Raw genomic sequence first — 22,957 nt, forward strand, 5'->3', positions numbered from 1 at the left:
TTCCAGTGAGTGGTCTCTTTGTTATGTGGGTCAAGTGAAGCTGCCATCAAGGTTGGTTCCTCCACAGTAAAATCAAACACTTCTTTCCAGTCCCTAATATTCTTTGTATGCTCAGAGTCATAATATCCCATCACATTTACAGCATCCCTCCTCACTTTGCCCTTCTCCTCATTGCTAAGAGCAAAGAACTTCTTTGCAGTGGCTTCGATCTTCTCCCTGCTTTCAATAGGAACTCCATGATTTATCACCTGAAAGAAGCCCCACTCCTTGAATGCACTGCCTATTTCTCTCACAAGGCCTTCAATGGCTGAAGGGTCAGTGTTGGAATCTTCTGATAAAGAGGCGAGGTCTATTATAGGGATGCCTTCGGCTTCAGTGACATAGAGCTTGGGTCTGTGTTCCGGTGGCTGAATCAAAGCTGGATCTACCTCTCCCATGCTTATGGTTTCTTTGCTAAGAAATAAGATCAATGACTACAAAATAGGATGGAAGAGAAGAGTTGTATGCGATGTGTCATATTGGTCTTTGGTATCCAGTTATTTATAGCATTGAATCATCGGACACGTGCTTTGTTTTGTTTTTGGGTTTAATATAGGAGATAATTTTATCTCCTACACAAATAAAAAAAGTGAGTGAAACCCATATTTTTATTTTATCTCTTCTTTTCATATTACTTCACATGAGTTCCACATATTTTTATGTTTGTGTAGGAAATAATTTTATTTCATACGATATAAAAATATCAAATTCTTTATTTTTTAATATGGGATATGTCACGTTGGTATTGATGTCCAATTATTTTATGCATTGGATCATCGTACACATGCTTTGTTTCCCCCTTAGAAAATGCTAAAAAAAACCCTGCTTTGATTTGTGTTTTTTTTATATTATTCATTAATTTATTGATTACTCAATTAGTCTGATTCAAATCGGATTGATCACATAAATGACAAAACTCTTCTTATCAAGTTTTTCTTTTAATCATATAATTTCATGTGCTTTTTTTTTTTCAATTACTTATCTATTTTAGGGATTTTTCCAATCAAGTCTATCTTTAACATGGTTAAAAATTGGGTTAATATTGTGTCCATTTCTTCTATAACCTTAACCTCCTGATCAGTGCATCTCAAACATCCATATACTCATCAATTAAAGTTTGTAGTTGCTTATATTCAAAAAAACAAAGATTGTAGTTGCTTTATTAAATCTTTCTTTGACAACATACGCATGGTGGTTCTTAATTCTTGTATGTTTACTTAATGTGACTTTTCATTCATCTTGGAATCACTTTTTTCCATCAAACAAAGGTTGACTTCTTGGGCTTTTTGATCATTTCATTTTGCCTCCATTCTAAAATTATATATCAATTTGTTCTTATTTGACCGTTGACTGGACCATGTAATTGATTATAACACGATTAACTAACAACTTTGGATTGCTCCTCTAATTCGACTCTGACTCGCTCCACGGTATCATCATTGCTTTCTCGATTTCCTTTTGACAAATTTATTATGTTCCTTCACGCGGTCCATTTTGCTGTCCTTGTATTCTGACTCCCAATCTAGGCCTTCCCATGATCCTATGATATGTTTTTTCACACTTCAAACACCTATCATTAGTTTTAAACATATTAGTTCTAGTTTTCCAATATTTACCTTTCTTGGCAGTGTTTTTTTAATAACTTGTACATCTTAAATTTCTGCAAAAGGTCAACTCATCTTCAACTTCGAAGTCCTTTTCATCTTCATTTCATTAGGCTACTATGTCTATCTCGTTTTTCATTAATGTCTCACATTTATTTGACTCCAATTGAATCCCAAAGGTCGTGATTCAAGATTGATGATTTTAAATCCTTGGTTTCTTGAAGCATAATCAACTTAGGCTTCCAATCTTCTTGTGGAAAGCTTCTTTAGATCAGCAGAACATATTATTTCACTTTAATTTTCTCTAATTGACTCATTTGGTTTCATAAAAATTAATTTATGATCGATCTTAGATTACTTTAACTCATTAGTACCTTCGTGAGTTACCTTTAGAATATCCCACATTTGCTTTACGTTTTTGCAACCCATGATTCTATTTTGCTCGTGCAATCGAAGTCCATAGTGATGAAGCATTTTAATTGCAGAGCATTGAATTTCACTCTCTTCCAATTATCATTAGTATAATGCTCTTCCAGTTTTGTAACAATCTCTACCCTTTCATCTCGTGTAGTGATCACATATCCTTGTTTCTTGATCACATTCCAAACTTGATAGTTTTTTGCTTTGATGAAAATTTCCATTTGTTTCTTCCATTAGGTGTAGAATTTGTTATCAAATAGAGGAGGTCTTAATTTGGGTCTAGTATCCTTCTTGAATCGGCCGTTCAATGTCGTTTATATTGGGAATACTCTTCAAAAGTTACTTGTTCTCAAGAAAAACAAGCTGAGATACCAATTGTTATTACCAAAAAGAAGTCAAGAGAGGGATGAATTGAGTTTACCAAATCAAAATAAATTTACAAAAAATAACAACAATGAAAATAAATTAAGAACACAAACTCCAATCGAATACCTCTATGCAACGAGATAAAATCAATCCACTATAATAAGAGCCAACTAACTTCAAGTACAAAGTAGAACTTATTCTAAAACTGAGACGAACTCATTGAAATCTAAATCCTAAGATTCAAGTTCCCTAATTATCACTGGGTAATTGTTTCCCCATTGTCTACCCTGATAATAATTATAGTACTCAACCCGGCTCGACTCTATTACCCAAAAGTACAAGTCCACAATCATCACTTGAGTTCATGAGTTCATGACAATTTTGAAACTTTTAATCTTTACCCATTCATTGAATATTATTGTTTCACTTCTTGGCAAGTTATCAAATATAAATATGCAATACATTTTCAAAAATTCAAAGAATCTTGTTAGATAATAAGCCCTCAATTATTTGTTATTAGAGTTGTAAATGGATCAAGTGGCCTATCAGAGGCCTATGTCAAGCCAAATATAACCTTATATACTTAATAAAATAGAATAAAATTAAGCCTTAAGAATATCTATTTAGAAGACATGCTATAGAGCTACTTTTATGAATTCTGATCTACATTATATTATTTATTTTAATTAAAATAAAATAAAATAATTATTTAAATAATTTTAATAAATACAGTAATATTATTTTATTTTATTCTTTAATTTTTGATATGTATTGAAGGTCACATAGGAGGTTAATAAGACTATATATGCCGAACCTTTTTGAATATAAACCAGGCTAGATCTATAATTTAACATATACTAGGGTAATAACTTATGCCACTCAAAATATTTTACATAAGTATAATCTATTCATATCAAAGTTTAGCCCCACGGATCCATGTACATCTCTGTTAATATTAACAAAATTAGATGAAGTGTGAGTTGTAAAACCTTATGTGTTGCTTCCTCACTGTGTACGTTACTGTCATGACAGATGCTACCACCCCCCCTCTAAATCCTACCCTTTCCCCGTTCTGATGTAAGGCCTATCTCGTCTTAACTTGCGCCTCACAATGACATTTAAAGCCACTAAGAGAGAAAAACACAAGTGTGCCTTGATGTAATAGTAAGTGAGGCGTATTCTCCTAGTATAAGAGATAATGATATTTGTCTCTTCTTATATTTAAGAGAGAATGTATAATTTTTTCTACTTGGTACAAATCTTCTTTGATCTTGATAGTGATTTTTTCAATTGAGTTTTTCACGTAAATGTTATGTGTTGCTTCAATTGACATATTTGTTTCTTTCTTAACCAGTGGAATCAAGACAAAGTTAATTATACGATTGGTGTCTAGAAAAATGAGTGATTATTTAATTAGCCACAGTTGCATAGCACAGAGAGACTCTCACTGATTTACACTTACCAGGTCAATTGATATGGTTAATAATGTCTTAAAAATCCGATTTCTCTCAATTATATTTTAGCTGCACGATACCAAACAGTTGTTAGCGGATAACTCAAGATATCCATACTTCAAATTTATCTTGCACATACTCTATCCGACTGCTTCTCAACACGGCTCTTCAACTTAATCCTTGTCTGATATTTCAAAACGACAATTTATTGACTTTACATGTCACAACAAATGAAAAACAATTATCAATTTTATTTGCCACATTAAGGCCATAACAAACCACACTGCAACTATGACTAGGAGCTGGTTCTTTTTTTTTTTAGTAGATAAGAGTTGGTTCTTAACATACCATATTCATGGCCGGAAGAAGGACTAATAAAATCAAACACTTCAGACTTAGGTTGAACGAATATCACTACCTGTAATATCGCATTTCAAACCTAAGGATTCCCTTTTGGATTAAAATAAATCTCTATACATTTGACATGGTCCTTCTAGGGTACGTGCCTTACCCTCACTTACTTTGCAAGGACCGCTCAACGATTTTCAATTCACCTTCCTAGCCGGTTACAAAATGTCTTATTTTCACTTTGATAAAAAATACATATGACACTTTCATTCAGAAGAAAAAAAAAACAAAAATAATAAACACACGCACACAACTCTCTCTTTTTCTCCCGTACTCATTACTTTAGCAAACAAACTCTACTCAATGCAAATGCACCATGAGAACATAACTAGGATCCTGCTACTTATATCACCAAACAATTTCAAACCACCATGCTTTAAGTCTCTAAAATTTTAGTTGCCCCCATTCTGCTGAACCTCATCTCGAATCAACCATTTAATTAGAAACCATATCAACCAATACAACCCAAAGGGATCACCACCTTTATGTTAAAATTTTATCCTATATGGACTAATATATATCATAATTAATTTAATTTTAATAAAACTCATATTAATATTAGTCAATAATGTTATACTTAGTTTGTTATGGTCATTAGTGAGTTTTGTTAATGTGGGTCATGTATGTATTATTTGTAATAGGTCAACTAACAATATGGAATAATATCGAAGGAGTCTTTATTTCTATTTGGTTAAGTACCTGTAAGTGACTCAATTGATCTTATAGTTAGGGTTATATATATAATGTTCGGTCCGAGTAGATCATGAGTGTTCTATCGAATAGGTATGCGCTCAGAGATATTTATGAGAGAGATATCTAATTGGCTTAAGGCCAACGTACCAATCATTGCGCACTAAGAACGGGCATGTAGTCAAGGAGTGGGTGTGTGCACAGTGCTGGCAGTATGTAAATCAATTAGAAAGTGCGTACCTGAGAGGCTTTACCCTTTATTTATAGAAGGGGTTACCTGTAGATTTAGAATCCTAGTAGGAGTGTACTTCCTTGACCCTATGCTATCTAGGATATGATTTAGATAAGACTTATCCTTTATAGGATAAGTTGTTGAAATATGGATTCAGTCCAAAACAGTTGTCTCCCAGCCCGACTGTTAGAGAACTTGGACTGTTGGGGTGTGGAAATTTTGACATAGACCTTGGTTATATCGGGCTGAAGTGTCAAGATCTCAGCGTTGGGTCGAGCTTATTCTCGTCAAGTGGGCCGAGGTAGGCTTTATATGAATGAATTCCCATTAGAACATATCCAGGATCCATCGTGTAAGAACCCGCACCGTTAATTAAGGAAGTTAATTAATTAATTATGTGAAATTAGGAAATAATTTCATAATTAACCCTAATAATTATTATGAGGCTTAAATAAATATGGTAAGCGATTTATAATGCTGAAAGTCATTTTTCTGACGAAAAGTGCAGATACCGGTTCTGCTATTCGGTATAAATGCGTACCGATGAAGTATCCCGAAAAATTATAATAAGTGCATGAATATCCCTAGGATAATATGTAGGACTGTGATTTCAAGTTTCAAGTTAAGATAATGAGAACTGGTACCAGAACTGATACTGGCTATGGAAAAGCACCAGAAAGGTGCTGCGAAAAATAAAATAAAAATATGGCAAATCTTGTAAAATTGAGTAGGTTCAGAATCCTAAGTTTGGGATTAAAATGCTAAGCGTAGCAATTAATGTTAATACTGTGTGTTTAAGTGTTAAACCGCTATAAATAGACTTGCTTGGCTCAAAACCCTAGGCCATAACACTTATCCTACGTGAGTTTTTGGTGGCTGGTCAGTTTGAGCACTGTTCCATTGTCTCTTCTCCATTTCTTGAGCCTTGAGGTCATTTCTTCCTTGGGATCTCCACCTAAACACTTGTGGTGAGTGAGAGTAAGCATTGGGAGGGTGTTGGTGGCCTTGTTTCTGAGTTAGAGGGTCAGTTTGTATAAGAGTGAGGTGCTGACTTTGAGTTTGGAGAGGGTGTGGACCTTATGCTTGGTATTTGTAATGCCAAAGAGTCATCTTTTGTGCAAGAACCAACCTTTGGTGTGCCATTTTCGTGTGCCTTAAAAGTCAGAACTGTAAAGGCAATGTGGTGAGCTCCAAGAGCCATTGTTGCTCTGTTTTAAGCTTGGATAAGTGTCACCAACCTTGATCTTGAGCTTTCTTGGTGTAAAGGTGAATTCTTGGCATGTTAATGAGTTAAACAAGTATGTAATCTGTATATGAACCTTGAACAGAGTAAAAATGCATGCTTTAACGATTTAGTGGGTTAAAAGATGAACCTTTGGAGTGATATCTCGCGAAATGCAGAAACTGCATTCTGTCGCGAAATATCCGGATATGGTATCCGGATATTGATATCCGAATATGATATCCGGATATTGATATCCAGATATGGGGTCTTGTGATATCCGGATATTCTGGGTTTTCGAGGACAGTAACTGTATTGTTCATACAGAACTGAGTTATGGGTTTGTGGACCCTAGATTGATGAAGTTGAGCTTCTGTAATGTTTAAGTTAAGTCAGAATCAAGGGATTAAGGGCTTGTGGCTTTGTGAGAAGCCTTAAGACGTAAAACGTAGAAGAGAAGCGTTGTCTTTATGTTTATGCTTATGAGCTATGTTTATTGATATGATTGCTGGTCCAAATCAGATTGTGATTCTGCTGTGTTTGGACTTTGAGCATTGGTTGGACTCTTGGTTTGGATTGTTAGCTTGCAAGGTAAGCTTTCGTGTCATCGGTTTAGCCATTGTTGGTTCCACCATGCCCCATGGGGGTATGGTTATATGCATGTTGTGTTACATGCTTTGATATTTGAAATGCTTTTGAGCTGTTAAGTGCAAATGCTTATGATATGTATGTGGTGTTCACCTGATGGGATGCGATCTTAAGGGTAGGTACGGCAGGGCGCGTACTGTGTGGGTAATAGACGTATTCCTGCATTTCTCTGGCCAGTAGATTATAGCATTGACACACATGACATGATTATCTGCCATTTTGCACTATTTTGGAAATAATGTTCATAATCTGCTTTTGAACTTATATTGCACATGTAAGTGAGCTTGGGGTGGAAGATCTGTGAAGACCCTTTGTCTTACTGAGATTTCTTGTTTAGAGATCTCACCCCACGTTTGGGGACGCTTATTTCAGGTTCAGGTAACTTGGGGGCTGATGCCTCTGGCGGCAAGAGGCCAGAGCTTAGTTGATGATTATTGCTGTTTATATGTTGAAATGTTTGGATGCTAGATATATCTGCTGATGTTAAGTTTTTATCTTGCTTTTAGTATGTTGCTGTTGTTGAGACTGTTGTTGGGCTTGTGCCTTATTTGGGTGAGCATGGGGTTTGTCCATGCCACTTTGATTTCTGTTATGTTTAAGTTTAACTGAGTTGTATAAACTATCAGGGTTGTCTGGTCTACGTGTTGTAGTTCCATGACTAGAGATATATTTATGTTATTAATTTATTGAGGTATTTCAGTTAGCTGTCTTTTGCAATTTACATACAGGCAATGTTTTATTAAATGATTAAGTAAGCAAGTTGGTAATGATTAATGACATCATAATTGAAAAGAAAAAGATATTCCACATTTTTAATTAAGCGCAGCTTAATACGATGATATGATAACATACCAGATATATACGGGGTGTTACACATCGCCCTTGGGATTTAAATTGGGCCGTAGTTAAAGTGATTAAGTTGCTAAGCGTGGAAAAATGATTAGAAAGATTAATTAAGTGGGTTAACTCTAAGTAAAACTCACTAATCATGATTAATAATGGCTAAAATCCCTAATTAAAATAACTCATCAAATCTGCCCCATAAAGTATATAAGGATTTAGTGTGTTAAAATTAAGGAGATGATGAATTAAGGGATTAATTAACAAAAGTAATTAAGGATCTAACTATAAAATTGGACTAAAGTAGGTTTAGGTACACTAATTAAATAATTAGTAAAATTTAAGTATCATGACATAATGAGACTAAGGATATTTCATAATGTGACTTAATAATAGAAAAATCTAAGAATTAAGTGAATTAGGATTTATAATCAAAAGAAATTAAGGTTTGTTAAGTAAACACATTTAAGGCTAAGTAACCAGTTTTTAGGCAAAATTGGGGAGAGTATATCTCTCTCCATAGAGGTCATATAGGTTTGTTCCTTATATCAAATTGAAGCTTGAGATGTTAGCTATGTGGTGTCAAAATTTGGTTTCAATTGAAGATGTATTCCATTCTGTATGTTTTTGAGTGAGGACTGCACAGGGAGGCCATGTGCAGGGGCTGTACATGGCTGCAACTTCCACGAATTGTTTCTCCCTTTTATCTTACTCCAATTAGGCTCATAATATGTCAAATTAAAGATAAAGGTGTATAGTTGTCTACATAAAAATTTGAGAGTAATTAGTTTAGTATATTTTCTAGAATCGCAGAAATGGTAAAGGATGTTTAGGGCCCTGTTCGGAGTTGGCAAACAGCTTTGCTTGTCTAACTTCAAATGATGATAACCAGAGCTAATAAACTCCAAATGAGGCATGCGATACCTTGTTGGAAAGGTAATTGAGTCTAGATTAACATAATAAAAGATGAGAATTTTATAAAGAGTTATTTGCGCTCAGTGACTAGAAAACAGAAGCATATACAGTTATGGGAAAAACCGTAAAAGTGATATTTAAGCTAAGTGGGCTTAGGGGAACCCTTAGTAACTTATAATAATCATAAATATGGCATGGATGAGTTGAAAATAATCTAAGTTACCTAAGTGAGCCTTGCATGTGATTATAAGTTATGTAATCAATTGAAGATTTAAGTAGCTTGTAATAATGCAATAAAATACGTAATTATGTAATAATTGGTCTAGACTTGTAATGGGCATATTATTGGCATATGAGTATGAAAATTGGAATCATTAAATGATTAAGTCGTGGATATGACTTGATTAATTAATATGTAATTAATGATGTGAATGGTTCCTACGCTAGTTGTGCCTAGAGAATCGTGCACTTGAGGATTTTGTTGGAGTATACGTATACTATTGGAGTGTGGGTTTGTGCTAAGCTCCCTAAGGTAAGCTCCTAGTTCTAGTTGACTCATCTGTCTTGTGGCCCCACCATGATGGTGGGCATTATGGTTGTATTGTATGAAAGTGTATGGTATGATGTATATGTGCATTCATTCACATTCATATATATGTTATATGATCTTGATGTTATGATGATGCACTGATGATATATGTTATGAGGATCCTGGCCAGTGATCATGATATGTAGGCTGCCTATAACTTGACTCTGGGAGCTATTTCATACTGAGGTTGTGTTGACTGTCTATGGCTTGACCCTGGAAGTCACACATGTGTAACCGTCTATAGCTTTGACCCTGGGGTTACACAAGGATGATATGATGATGCTATGTTTATGCTGTATGTCTGTATTATATGCTTTATATCTGACTTGTCATGCAGGAAGTGGGCTCAGGGGTTATAGGATCCTCTATGAACCTTGAGCTTACTGAGATGTTGTTATTTCACCCCGTTTGGGGACATCATTTCAGGTACCCAGAGCAGTGGTGATGCTTCTAGGGGCAAGGCCCCCGCATTGGAGTAGTTGATGATGCAGCTGATATTTTATATTATGTTTAGACTTATGACGGCATGTAGATTTGTTAACATGCTTAATTATTGTATTGAGATTATGTTATGGATTTTTTTCGGCTCATGATTGTATCCTTAGAGCCATGGATGATTTACTAATGCTTTTATACTTTGAATTAATATAGACTTGATGTATGCACTCAGTTAATTTGGGCATGGAGCCTGATTGTTTGTATTGACCCATTGGGGGATTGTAGTCCGTGTGGGACTTGCAAGCTATCTGTTTAAATTATTGTATCAATTAGGTTATCTGTATGTGTGGGACCATGTTCCCAGTTATCTGAAATACAGCTGTTATGTTGTCCGTGAGACTCCGTCAGGAATGACACTTGATGTCATATTTTGATGGTCAGTGGCCACCAATACTGGCTCATAGGATTAATTAGTATATTTATGTTTAGATTTACGCTTTCGCAATATCTCACGTGAACGTTTTTAGAAATGTTTTAATAAAAGGTTTTGGAAAATGTTTACTCGTATTTTTGTAAAACGTTTTATTATTCTTTTAAAATAAAGTCTTCCGTTGTGTATGCCATATATCATGTATGTTAACAACAGGAGTACTACGGGGTGTTACAACAACTCCATAGCTCCTTGAACCTTCAAAACTGTGGATGTTCATGAGGATATTGACCACAAAATTTTTCTTCACACCATGAAAATGGTATGGTTGTGAAGAGGAGAGTGAGGGGAGATTTGGAAAGGTTTTGGAGGTGAAATCTTAGAGAGAAGTGAGAGCAAAGTTTGAAGTTTGAATTTTAGAGAGAGAAGAGAGAAGGGGGCTGCTGATTCAGAAAGAGGGGGAAGGGTGCCCTATTTAGTGGTGCCATGTCACTTTAGTAGCACTTTGTCCTTTAGTGAGACCCGGTGTAATTTTTATCTGAACCGTCGTCAAATTTTTTCTCGAAAACCCCAAGACTCTAACTTTAAGTACTTAACATTAATTTTGTCTAATTATCATGTTCATAACTTAAAAATTCGATTAGTAGATCACAGATCTACTAACAGATATTTAATTGCACTGTAGTCTTTACCGGTGTTCTTAACAGTACCCAGATTTCATAATCTTCTTAACTTTAACATTTTTGGTCTAATTATGACTTTTTAGGCATATATTGGTCTTTATTTCCATTTTCTCATCTTTTTCCCGTTACGGGATTCTACCGGCTGCTGCTACAGCAGTACAAAATACCCGGCATAAGTGACTTTTCAAAAATACTCCAATATGGGTATCAATCTTCATCAAATCATATCCTAACCTCATTCATGATGTTTATATCGTTAGATTAGCTCTCTAACTATAATTTGCTCACTTGAAGCTATTCTACTGACTGTTACTGCGTCAGCAGTCAAAATTAACAGATCAAAATTCACCTGTGTAAAATACCCTCAATATAGGTACCAAAATTCTTAGGATTTCAATCTCATTTCATTTATGACCATAAGGTCCTCATCATAACCCTCTAATTTAAAATTCATATAATTAGGGTTATTATATTCACCACACCTTTTAAAAAGATTTTGTCCTCAAAATCAGATCATACCTGATATCAAAATCGGGATAACACCGGAGAATATCATCCTCCCACTCCCATGTGGCATCCTCAAGTGTAAATCCTTCCCATTGAATCTTGATCATGGGAATAACTCTATTCTAAGCCGTTTCTCATCTTGATCATGTTCATAACTTAAAAATTTGATTAGTAGATCACTGATCCACTAACAGTTGTTTAATTGCACTGTAGTATGTACCGGTATTCTTAACTATACCCGAATTTCATAATTTTCTTAACTTACATTTTTGGTCTAATTATGACTTGTTAGGCATATATTGGTCTTTATTTCCATATTCTCATCTTTTTCCCGTTCTGGGATTCTACCGGCTGCTGCTGCAGCAGTACAAAATATCCGGCAGAAGTGACTTTTCAAAAATACCCCAATATGGGTATCAATCTTCATCAAATCATATCCTAAACTCATTCATGATGTTTATATCATTAGATTAGCTCTCTAACTATAATTTACTCACTTGAAGCTATTCTACTAACTGTTACTGCGTCAGCAGTCAAAATTAACAGATGAAAATTTACCTGTGTAAAATACCCTCAATATAGGCATCAAAATTCTTAGACTTTCAATCTCATTTAATTTATGACCATAAGGTCTTCATCATGACCCTCTAATTTAAAAGTCATATAATTAGGGTTATTATATTGAAGGATGTTCGTGTAATGGAATCAAGTATGTTTCAAATGGTTTTAGGGTAAGATAAACCCTAATAAAGTATTAAGTACTTACTTAAGTTAATGGTTTAATTAACTAAGGTTGAGGGTCTAAGAATAAGGTGTGAATTTGTTTTAAGACTTGTATGGTATGACATGAACTGTTAATTAAAAGAGTGATTAAGAGGATTACCAAGTGGGTAATTAAATTAAGAGTAAATATCACTTTCGGTCCTCATCAAATTTTACGATGCCCGCTTTAGTCCCTAGCAAATAAAAAGGCTATTCGTGGTCCATAAGAAATTCAAAGTGGACTCATTTTAGTCCTTTTGAGGGACTAATGTGGGTCTTTTTTGAATTTGTGAGGGACCACGATTTTAACTAAATGGGTCCATTTTGAATTTCTTAGGGACCACGAGTAGCCTTTTTATTTGCGAGGTACTAAAGCGGGCATCGTGAAATTTGCTGAGGACCAAAAAGGGTATTTACTCTTAAATTAATATGTGATTTGTTAGTTGTTTGTGTTATAAATAAGTATATTTGATTGGTAATTGATGGTACTTATATATATATGGTACCAGTGTTTGATCAGACGAGGTAGTGGATAGAAAGAGTACTAGTAGCTTGGACTACAAGTAAGTAGTAGGGAAAGCTAAACAGGTTAGTTCTCAGCTTATGAGGTTTCTCCATCTTAATGTTCCGCCATAATCAAGTAGATTAGGTTTTTTTAAAGAAATATCTATTGGTAATATTAGATCCTAGCATAGATTGCATTCATATAGGATCAATAATAATAAAGAAATTATCTGATGTAATTAATATAATTGTATATAAGTTTATTTAAAATTACTGTAAGTTATCTATTCTATGAATTGTTGTGTGTAATGGTTTGATCTGTGTTGATTTATTATGATTAACATGTTGAATGATTGATATATTAATAACATGCTGATTATGTGTGTTTTGGTGTTTACAATTATTATATGATGTTGAACCGGAATTTCTGAATAATGTGTGGTAGATGATTGTTATATTTGATTGATGTGTTTTTTTTGATAAGATGTATTGATTGAAATATTTTATTGATGTGTTGTGTTAAAAGTATTGTAAGGTAGTCGTAATGTTGTGTTTGGAATTTTATGCTGTGAGTATTTAATATGTCGTGGTAGTTTGGTGTTTGCATAGGAAACATTGTGTTGTGATTAATTGATATACCTCCAGCATATGTATAAATCTATGCCAAAAAGAGAAAGAATCTTGATCAATACTGGATAAAAAGGGCTAGAATAACTGTTAATTTGATAAATCTCAATCAGAGATCACGCAACTGATTTTCTTTTGATTTTGTAGGAAAATAGGACTAAAAGAAGCCCAAGTGGAAGTCTCCAAACTGAAGCCCCACGCTACTAGCGTGGAACTCACTAGTAGCGTGGGGAGAATTAAATTTCAATCAAGATTTCTACACAAAGTCGTAAACTCTATAAATAGAGACTCAATGTAAGAATCCGCACCGTTAATTAAAGTATTTAATTAATTAATTATGCAAAAATAGGAAATGATTCCATAATTGACCCTAATAATTATTAAGAGGCTTTAATAATTATGATAAGTGATTAAGAATGCTGAAAGTCGCTTTTCAGAAGAAAAGTGCAGATACCGGTTCTGCTAGTCGGTATAAATGCGTACCGAAAAAGTATCCCGGAAAATTATAACAAGTGCATGATAATTACTAGAATAATATGTAGGACTTGTAAAACGAGTTTCAAATCCAAATGATGAGAACTGGTGCCGGAAACTGGTACTGGCTATGAAAAGCGCGTACCAGAAAGGTGCTCCGAAAAATAAAATAAAATAATGATAATTCTTTTAAAATTGATTAGGTTTAGATTCCAAAGTTTGAGATTAAAATGATAAGCGTAGCTATTTATGCTAATACTGCGCGTTAAATGCTTAAGTGGCTTTATATACACTCATTAAGTGGGCACAAAACCCTAGAACCTCATTCCTACGTGAACACCTTTGGGGGCTGATCAGTTTACACTATTCCATTGCTGACTTGGTGCTTCTTTGGCTTGTCTTCACCATTTCTTCATGAGAAACCACCAAATGATCATCTTTTCTCTTGATTCTTCCTTGTAAACACCTTGTGGTTGTGTTGGGGTTGTGTGAGAGGCTTGGTTTTTGAGTTGGTGGGTTGTTTTGGGGTGCTTTTGGTGCTGACTTTGGAGGTTGGGGTTGTTGAGCCATTGTAGTGGCATTTTGAGCTCCAAGGAGCTTCCTTGTGAAGAAAGGGCCAAGCTTTGTTGGCATTTTCGTTTTGTGTTCAAGTCAGAATCTGTGAACCTTGTTGGAGAGCTCCAAGCGCCTTCCTTGTGGCTGAGTTTGAACCTCCATTGGTATACCTTGAACTTTCCTTTGAATTTTCATGAAAATGGCTTGTTTATGTTATAAAATGAGTTAACTTTAATCATTCAAGCTTAAGGTTGTTAATCTAAGTCTAAAATGTGGTATTGAACTTCTGTTTTGGGTCAAAACCGGACCTTGGGTCATGGGGTGGCAATTTGGCTTCGGATTATGCAGAAAAAATCTGCATAATGCTGTTCTGCCCGCGTGGTAATTGATTACTTTTGATTGGTAATCGGTTACCATGTGTGGTAATCGATTACCATGTGTGGTAATCGATTACCTTTCTGGTGGTAATCGATTACCATGTGCAGTAATCGATTACCAGTACTTGGTAATCGATTACCACCTGTGAAAACGACCAGAAACCTATTTTGTGCAAATGTGTCAGCAACGACCTAGTTTAATAAAATTGAGATATCTCGAGCTACAGAGCTCTAAATTGAGTGAGGTTTGGACCTATGTGAAGCTAACACATAGGGCTACAACTCTGTAAAATTTAGTAGCCATTGGATCAGTGATTTGATCGCAGTGTCTATTTTAAGTCGCGTTTTGGTTGCTGGAAATTCCGTTTGCAGCAGTCACCTTGCGTAAATCATAACCGGAGTTATACAACTCCGATTGAGACATAAAGTATATCGTTGGAAATATCAAGATGTCTAGTTTAACATTGTAAATATTAGAATGTGAATATTGATATAATTGTTGGTCTAAAACAGATTGTGATTCTGCTGTGTTTGGACTTTGAGCTTGTGTGGACTCTTGGCTTAGATAGCTAGCTTAGAGGTAAGCTTTCATGTCCTCGGTTTAGCCATGTTGTGGTTCCACCATGTCCCATGGGGATATGGTATATGCATGTTGTGTTACATGCTTTTGATGTTTTGGAAATGCTGTTGAGCTATTGTATGTTAGTGCCTTGTTGATATGCATGGAGGTGTTCCACCTATACGGTAAGCCTGAGTATGTAGAACATACAAGAGGGTGAGGCTATGGGTGAGGTGCAAGCGGTGTTCCTTGTACTACATGTAGAGAATAGACGTATTCCTACATTTCTCTGGCCAGTAGATAGTGATTACACACATGCCATAGATATCTGTTGCACTACATAGTTTTTGGAACTGATAATGATATAATGCTTTTGAACTTATTGCACATGTAAGTGAGCTTGGGGTGGAAGATCCTTGAGGACCCCTTGTCTTACTGAGATTTCTAGTTTAGAGATCTCACCCCACGTTTAGGGAATGTTTATTTCAGGATCAGGTAATGTTGAGACCTCAGGCGGCAGGAGGCCGGAGCTGAGTTAGAGGGCTGTTATTTTATGCTGCCATGATTGGATGCTGGATTTGCATGCTGTTTATATGCTTATAGCTTCAGTTATGATTTTGGAGTTTTATGTTGAGATTGTTGTTTAGTATGTCTATTTGGTGAGCATGGGGATTGTCCATGACACATAGTATTGTTATGTCTTGAGTCTTTTGGAGTTGTAATAATGTATCAGGATATTGTCCGGATTACTTGATGTAATGCCGTGATTTAGATACACACTTTATCTATATATTGAGGTATTTCAGTAGGTGTCTTATTGGAATTTACATACAGGCGTTATTTTATGAAATTGATTAAGTAATCAAGTTGGTAATTGATAATGACGTCATAATTGAAAAGAAAAAGAATATTTCGCATTTTTAATTAAGTACCGCTTAATACGATGTAATGTTAATATTCCGGGTATACACGGGGTGTTACACTCAGACCTCAGAGAAAAAAGTCTTTGGCTGGAGAAAATTCTTGGAGGCTCACGCTGGAGATCAGGATTCCGACAGAGTTGAAGAACAAAGACCATTGATTCTTCTTCTTCTTCTTTATTGCTTTTATGAATTCTTTTTATTTATTTAAGACAACTATGTCTGACTAGTTTGTTTTTATTTTTGGGATCACGTTCCCGATGTGAATCCTTTATATTTTCTGTATTGATATTTTATAAGTTAATTAGTTATTTTGTTTTATTCTACCTGGTTTAATTTTTCATATACTGTTTAGAACTGATCACTCTAAATTATAGGGCTTTGAAGGTTTGGACTCACAATAGACATATTGGGGTTTTAGTCTGGACAAGGGTAGAATAACAATTTGTGTATGATCTAGACATAGGCTTACATAAATTGCAGACTCATAATTCATTTGCTTAATGCTTAATTTAAGAGGGATTACTAAGACATTAGGATTCTAATTGGATTAAAGGGTTGAAATCACTAAGACATTAGGGTTCAACTATTTTATAGGGAAATAACGAATTGTCTGAGCAAACAAATTAATTAATTATAAAATACAATATAGAAATATAAGGGAGAATCGGAGGTGAAGTGTATCCTGGCTACATCCTTTTTATAAATTTTTCATCAATACTTTCTCGCGTTCTTGATCTTTTCTTGCATGCGTTAAAAATTAATTGTTTTTAAATTCTGTTTTTAAATATCATTTTATTTTAAATTCTGTTTTTAAATTCCAAAATCAATTATCTTCACAATTCAAACCAATTTTATTTTCCAACTTAAGGGGAATAGTTAAACTCCTCGTGGGAACGATACTCTACTTATCACTTTATTACTTGAAACGAACGGTATACTTGCCGATTTCGCAACAAGTTTTTGGCGCCGTTGCCGGGGATTAATTACGCCAATATTAAATTTAACTTTCGAACTTTAAGATTAGAATTTTTTTTAATTTTATATTTTTTTACTTTTTTATTTTTTATTTTTTATTTTTTATTTTATTTTTATTTTATTTTTGTAGCTTTTAGATCTTTATGTTTGGATTTTTTTTATTTTTTTATTTTTATTTTATTTTTTACATTTTTTATTTTTAAATTTTAAATTTTTTTTAAAATTTAAATTTTTTATTTTTTTATTTTTTATTTCGGTTTTTTTTATTTTTATAAAAAAAAAATGTTCTCTATGATGTACTATTACCATAAAAAAATATTCTTTGAAATTCCATTATATTTGGATGAAGAATTGCTCTACATTGAAAATGCAAAACTTTTTGGGGGTGAATATTCAAAGGATCCTCATGATCTAATAGATAAATTTTTGAATTTCTGCAGTGGCATAAGGATAGACAGAGCTATTGAAGACTCCATTAAGGTTCATTTGTTTCCCTATTTTCTGAAAGGTCGAGCTAAAACGTGGTTGAAGTCTCAACCTCGATAAAGCATCACGACATGGAAGGAGATAGAATTCAGATTTCTGAGCAAATATTTTCTACCATCCAAAGCCACAAAGACCAAAGAGGAGATCGACTCCTTCACACAAAAGGAAGGAGAACATCTATATCAAGCTTGGTGTAGACTTAAGAGATTATGCAGAAAATGCCCAGTTGATGATTGGGAATTTGTTCGCATTTTATACTGCGGTATGTAGCCACTTTCAAGATAAAATTAGATCTAGCAGATGGAATATCACTTTACACTAGGAGTTTTGATGAAGTTCTTGCGTTGATCGAGAGAGTGGTTTACGACGAATAGCAAGCACTCAAGGACCAGCCAATAGTTGAGTAAGAAGCTGAGGAAAAGTCATCCATTCTAGCTCAAGAGAATTATATAGAAAATGTTGCACCTCTTCTCAAGAAACTCACTGAAGACGTTGAGGGAAATTCATACTTGAAGGATCAGGATGTGAGAATAGCTACTAAAGAATTCAAAACTGAGGAGGAATCTATTATAGAATAAGAACCTAAAGTTGAAGAATATTTTGAAGTAAGAGAAGAGCAAGAAGATGGAACATATAGGAAAGATACCCTATCTTCGATGGCAATTACCCTCCTACATTCTCATGATGAAACACTTGAATTGAAGGAGTATAAAACTGAAGAAGATGCAGACTATGATGAGCTAGAGATAAGATCTTCAAATGAGGAAGAATACGAGGAAGCTAATCTTGTGAATTCAATTGAGGCATGCAGTGAAAGAAGAACTAACACCTATGGCCCCATGGTAGACATACAAGTTGAGCAAGCCTATTGTGATGTTGAGACTAATGCAAATCAAGTGCCAATGACCTTATTAGAGAAAATGGGAAGAACGCATATAAGATCCGCAAAGATGACTCTACAATTGCCCGATCGCTTTGTTCAAGTGTTGGTTAATATTGCTGAAAATGTACTGGTGAAGATGGGAAACTTTGGGTACAAAGAAAATTTTGCAGTCATTGATGTTAACGTGAACCCTGCTTTTGCTCACCTTCTTGAAGAACCATTCTTGGCCACCACAGATACAGTGGTAGATGAGCTAAAAGATGAGGCAATTCACAAGGTGGATGGAGTCCAGGTAAGTATTCTTGATTTTAAAATTAATTTTTCATCACTTACAATTTTTCCCTCAGATGTACAAGCACAATTTGTTGAAGACAAGGGAGATGGAAAAACAAAGCTCAAGAATCCTCATCTATTAAGAACCAAAAGCAAACCCAAGGTTAAGATAAAGAAATCCAAAAAGATGACTATTACCAAGGGGAAAAGCCAGCTTTGGTTCTTTGCTATAAGCCACCATAATCACAGGGGGTACGTCAGGCTCGTGATGTTAAACAAGCGCTAATTGGGAGCAACCTAATAGTAGTTTTTATGTTTTTTATTTTATTTATTTTATTTGCTTAGGTTGGTTTATTTTTAACAAGTCAAGTAATTGGTAAATTAGTGACCATATGAAAAAAAATTTAAATATGGGAATTGGCGCTATCAGCGCCAACTTGGCGCTAGTAGCGCCATAAGATTGAAAAGAGACAATGAGCTCCGCGCTCGCAGCGTGAAATCCACGATGTCAACGCCAGAAACCCACGGAAGACTCGCGCCAACAGCAATCCACGCTGACAGCGCCACTGGGTCCAAAAGTTCCAATGAGATCCGCGCTCACAGCGTGAAATCCATGTTGTCAGCGCCAATGTTCTCACCTTTTACCTTGACTTTAGTGTTTTCTTTTTGCTGTTTTTAGATTATGGTTTGATTATGTCTCCCTTTTATGCATTTCACTTTTATGATTATTCGGTTTGATGTTTAACAAGTGTGTGAGTGTTCCACCTGCGCAGAAGTAGCTTCACTGTAATGGTTTAGTTTATTGCTGAGGCAGCAACATTCTAAATCTGGGAATTGGGCGCATACCATATGCGATAACTGCTAACTGCGGAACTACACAGAAAGGACGTCTAACAGAAATTTTTGTGAAAAGGGGAGATATTTTAACCTTCAATTTTTTTTTATTATTTTTGCTGTTTTAATTTAATTAATTTGATTCAACTTTTCATATTTTTAGAAAAAAAATTAAAAAAATCCAAAAATAGTGAATATTCAATTTTTCATATTTTTAGAAAAAAAATTTAAAAAATCCAAAAATAGTGAATTCCTGAACAAGCGTTCTTATATTTTACAAAGCTTACTCAGTAAGTAATTAGAGTGAACTATAAGAAGCATGATATCTGTGGAGCATTCAATTGTTTTTATAATCTGAGAATGATGACTGCTTGTTTGTATAATTGTTTTGATTAAAACTCTTAGATAATGCTTGATGTGAAATTGTGAAATTAGATTCTAATTTGAATCACAACTGTGAGGATTTGAGCCTAAACAGAAATAATTTTTTTCAGAGAGGCCTCACTGTAGTAGTTTTCTAGAATTTGAATTGTTTCTCTGGCTTGCATGCATTACTGACATGATAAAGACATATTTATTCTTGTTAACTTAGAGCCAAACAGCCTACCTAAAAGAATTTTCCATTGTTAGCCCTTTTGAGCCTTAGACCAATTTATTCAAAAACCTGATGAAAATTACTTAACCATTTCTCCATTGATACACCTTGAAAGAGATTGAAATGCTGATCAAAGGAAAAAGTCAAGGTACTTCTCAAAAGAAAATTTAAGTAAGTTGAAAAAAGGAACATAAGAATAGTCTGCAAAAATACTGCAAAGAAAAAAAAATTTGAAAAAGAAAAAGAAGAAATTTGCAGCTCAAAAGTGAAAAGAAAGAAAACATCTGTAAACAAGGAAAAGAAAAAGGTAGTGAAAAGGGGAAAAGAATCCCAAATTGATGAAATGTGGCAGAGTTAAAAGACTGAGAAGGAAGTAATGTCAAAAATCTCAGAACTTCAATCTCTCAAATTAATCAGCCTCTGACCAAAAGATTCTTACCCCCAAACCAGGCCAAGTTATAACCTATCAAAGACCTTTTGATCAGTCTATGCATGTCAAATGGGTTCCTCAAATCTTAGGAACTTGAGAATATGATAAAGCCTATGGAATTACTACTTCACTGATGGAATGAGTGTGAAACCTTCAAACACTAGAGTGATGAGAGTTACATATTTATCCAGTGAGGAACATTCAAGTTATGATCTTAATTTCTTGATAAAACTGAAAAGCATTGTTTAGAGTTTTTCAACAATGAAGTTATACATGCATAGCAGTATGATCTCTTAAGATATTTGTATTCCATGTTTTTCTTCACAGAGTTAATCTTTGCTTCTAACTTTAATATATTACATTGCTGAGGACAGCAACGTTCAAATATGGGAATTGTTTGATATGCCTCCAGCATATGTATAAATCTAAGCCAAAAAGAGAAAGAATCTTGATCAATCCTGGATAAAAAGGGCTAGAATAACTGTTAATTTGATAAATCTCAATCAGAGATCACGCAACTGATTTTCTTTTGATTTTGTAGGAAAATAGGACTAAAAGAAGCCCAAGTGGAAGTTTCCAAATTGAGGCCCCACGCTACTAGCGTGGAACTCACGCTAGTAGCGCCAGAATTAAATTTCATCCCGAGACATCCACGCTCACAGCGTGAAACTCACGCTAGTTGCGCCAGACTTTCTTGGAAACCACGCTCACAGCGTGGGAACCACGCTAGTTGCGTGAACTTCCAGAACTGTGAACAAAACTCCCACGCTATCAGTGTGGGAACCACGCTAGTAGCGTGGGAGGTGCGGACAATCAACATTAAATCATTTTCTGCATCAGCGAAAGATTAGACAGAGATTTACGACAAAGATTCAATCAAGATTTCTGCACAAGGTCATATACTCTATAAATAGAGACTCAGACCTCAGAGAAAAAATCTTTGGCTGGAGAGAATTCTTGGAGGCTCACGCTGGATATCAGGATTCCGACGGAGTTGAAGAACGAGGACCATTGATTCTTCTTCTTCGTTTTCTTCTTCTTTATTGCTTTTATGAATTCTTTTTATTTATTTAAGACAGCTATGTCTGGCTATTTTGTTTTTGTAGTTGGGATCACGGACCCGATGTGAATCCTTTATATTTTCTATATTGATATTTTATAAGTTAATTTGTTAGTTTGTTTTATTCTACCTGGTTTAATTTTTTATATCCTGTTTAGAACTGATCACTCTAAATTATAGGGCTTTGAGGGTTAGGACTCACACTAGATATATTGGGATTTTAGTCTGGACAAGGGTAGAATAACAATTTGTGTATGATCTAGACATAGGCTTACATAAATTGCAGACTCGTAATTCATTTGCTTAATGCTTAATTCAAGAGGGATTACTAAGACATTCGGATTCTAATTGGATTAAAGGGGTGAAATCACTAAGACATTAGGGTTCAACTATTTTATAGGGAAATAACGAATTTTCTGAGCAAACGAATTAATTAATTATAAAATACAATATAGGAATATAAGGGAGGATCGAAGGTGAAGTGCATCCTGGCTACATCCTTTTTATAAATTTTTCATCAATACTTTCTCGCGTTCTTGATCTTTTCTTGCATGCGTTAGAAATTAATTGTTTTTAAATTCTGTTTTTAAATTCCAAAATCAATTATCTTCACAATTCAAACCAATTTTATTTTCCAACTTAAGGGGAATAGTTAAACTAGTATTTGGTGAATTAATCCTCTTGGGAACGATACTCTACTTATCACTTTATTACTTGAAACAAACGGTATACTTACCGATTTTGCAACTTTAATCTGATACAAGATTAATGTGAGTGTATAGTTAGAGTACACTGATGATAAGCAAGCATTGTGAGTAGAAAGGTAATGATTACATATAATTATATTATATATATGTGTGTGTGTGTGTGTGTGTGTGTGTGTGTGTAAGTTTGGATTTCACGTACAAGGCCAAGAACTATTTTGGTTGTACTAGATTAGTGTACCTTTATTAAAGGGAACTCTGGTGGAATGTATTTAGTTATCACCGTGAACGCTTCTGGTCCTCGGTTGGTTCTGGATATTATAATAAATTGGTGATGACTATGTGTGTTGTGAAATTTTGATGATTTGAATTGGTATGAGTTCTGATTCCTAATGTGAGTTAAAGATATTCTAATTGATTGTAATTTCTAGAATGATAATATGAATGGTTT

At 34.6% G+C, this 22,957-nt stretch overlaps 1 protein-coding gene across 1 annotated transcript in view; it reads right to left on the bottom strand.

Annotated features, from left to right (window-relative positions):
• The window catches only part of LOC133318349 (flavonol synthase/flavanone 3-hydroxylase-like), an 8,026-nt gene extending 7,589 nt beyond the window's left edge, over positions 1 to 437 (bottom strand). Inside the window, exon 1 of the mRNA XM_061520338.1 lies at positions 1 to 437. This exon is cut by the window's left edge and continues 33 nt beyond it. Within this exon, the coding sequence (XP_061376322.1) occupies positions 1 to 437 (437 nt within the window).
• Positions 438 to 22,957: the final 22,520 nt, after the last annotated feature.

The sequence above is a fragment of the Gastrolobium bilobum genome, unplaced genomic scaffold (genome assembly GCF_033153095.1).
Source record: "Gastrolobium bilobum isolate Gb01-03AN ecotype WA unplaced genomic scaffold, APGP_CSIRO_Gbil_v1 utg3828, whole genome shotgun sequence".
Taxonomy (NCBI): Eukaryota; Viridiplantae; Streptophyta; class Magnoliopsida; order Fabales; family Fabaceae; genus Gastrolobium; species Gastrolobium bilobum.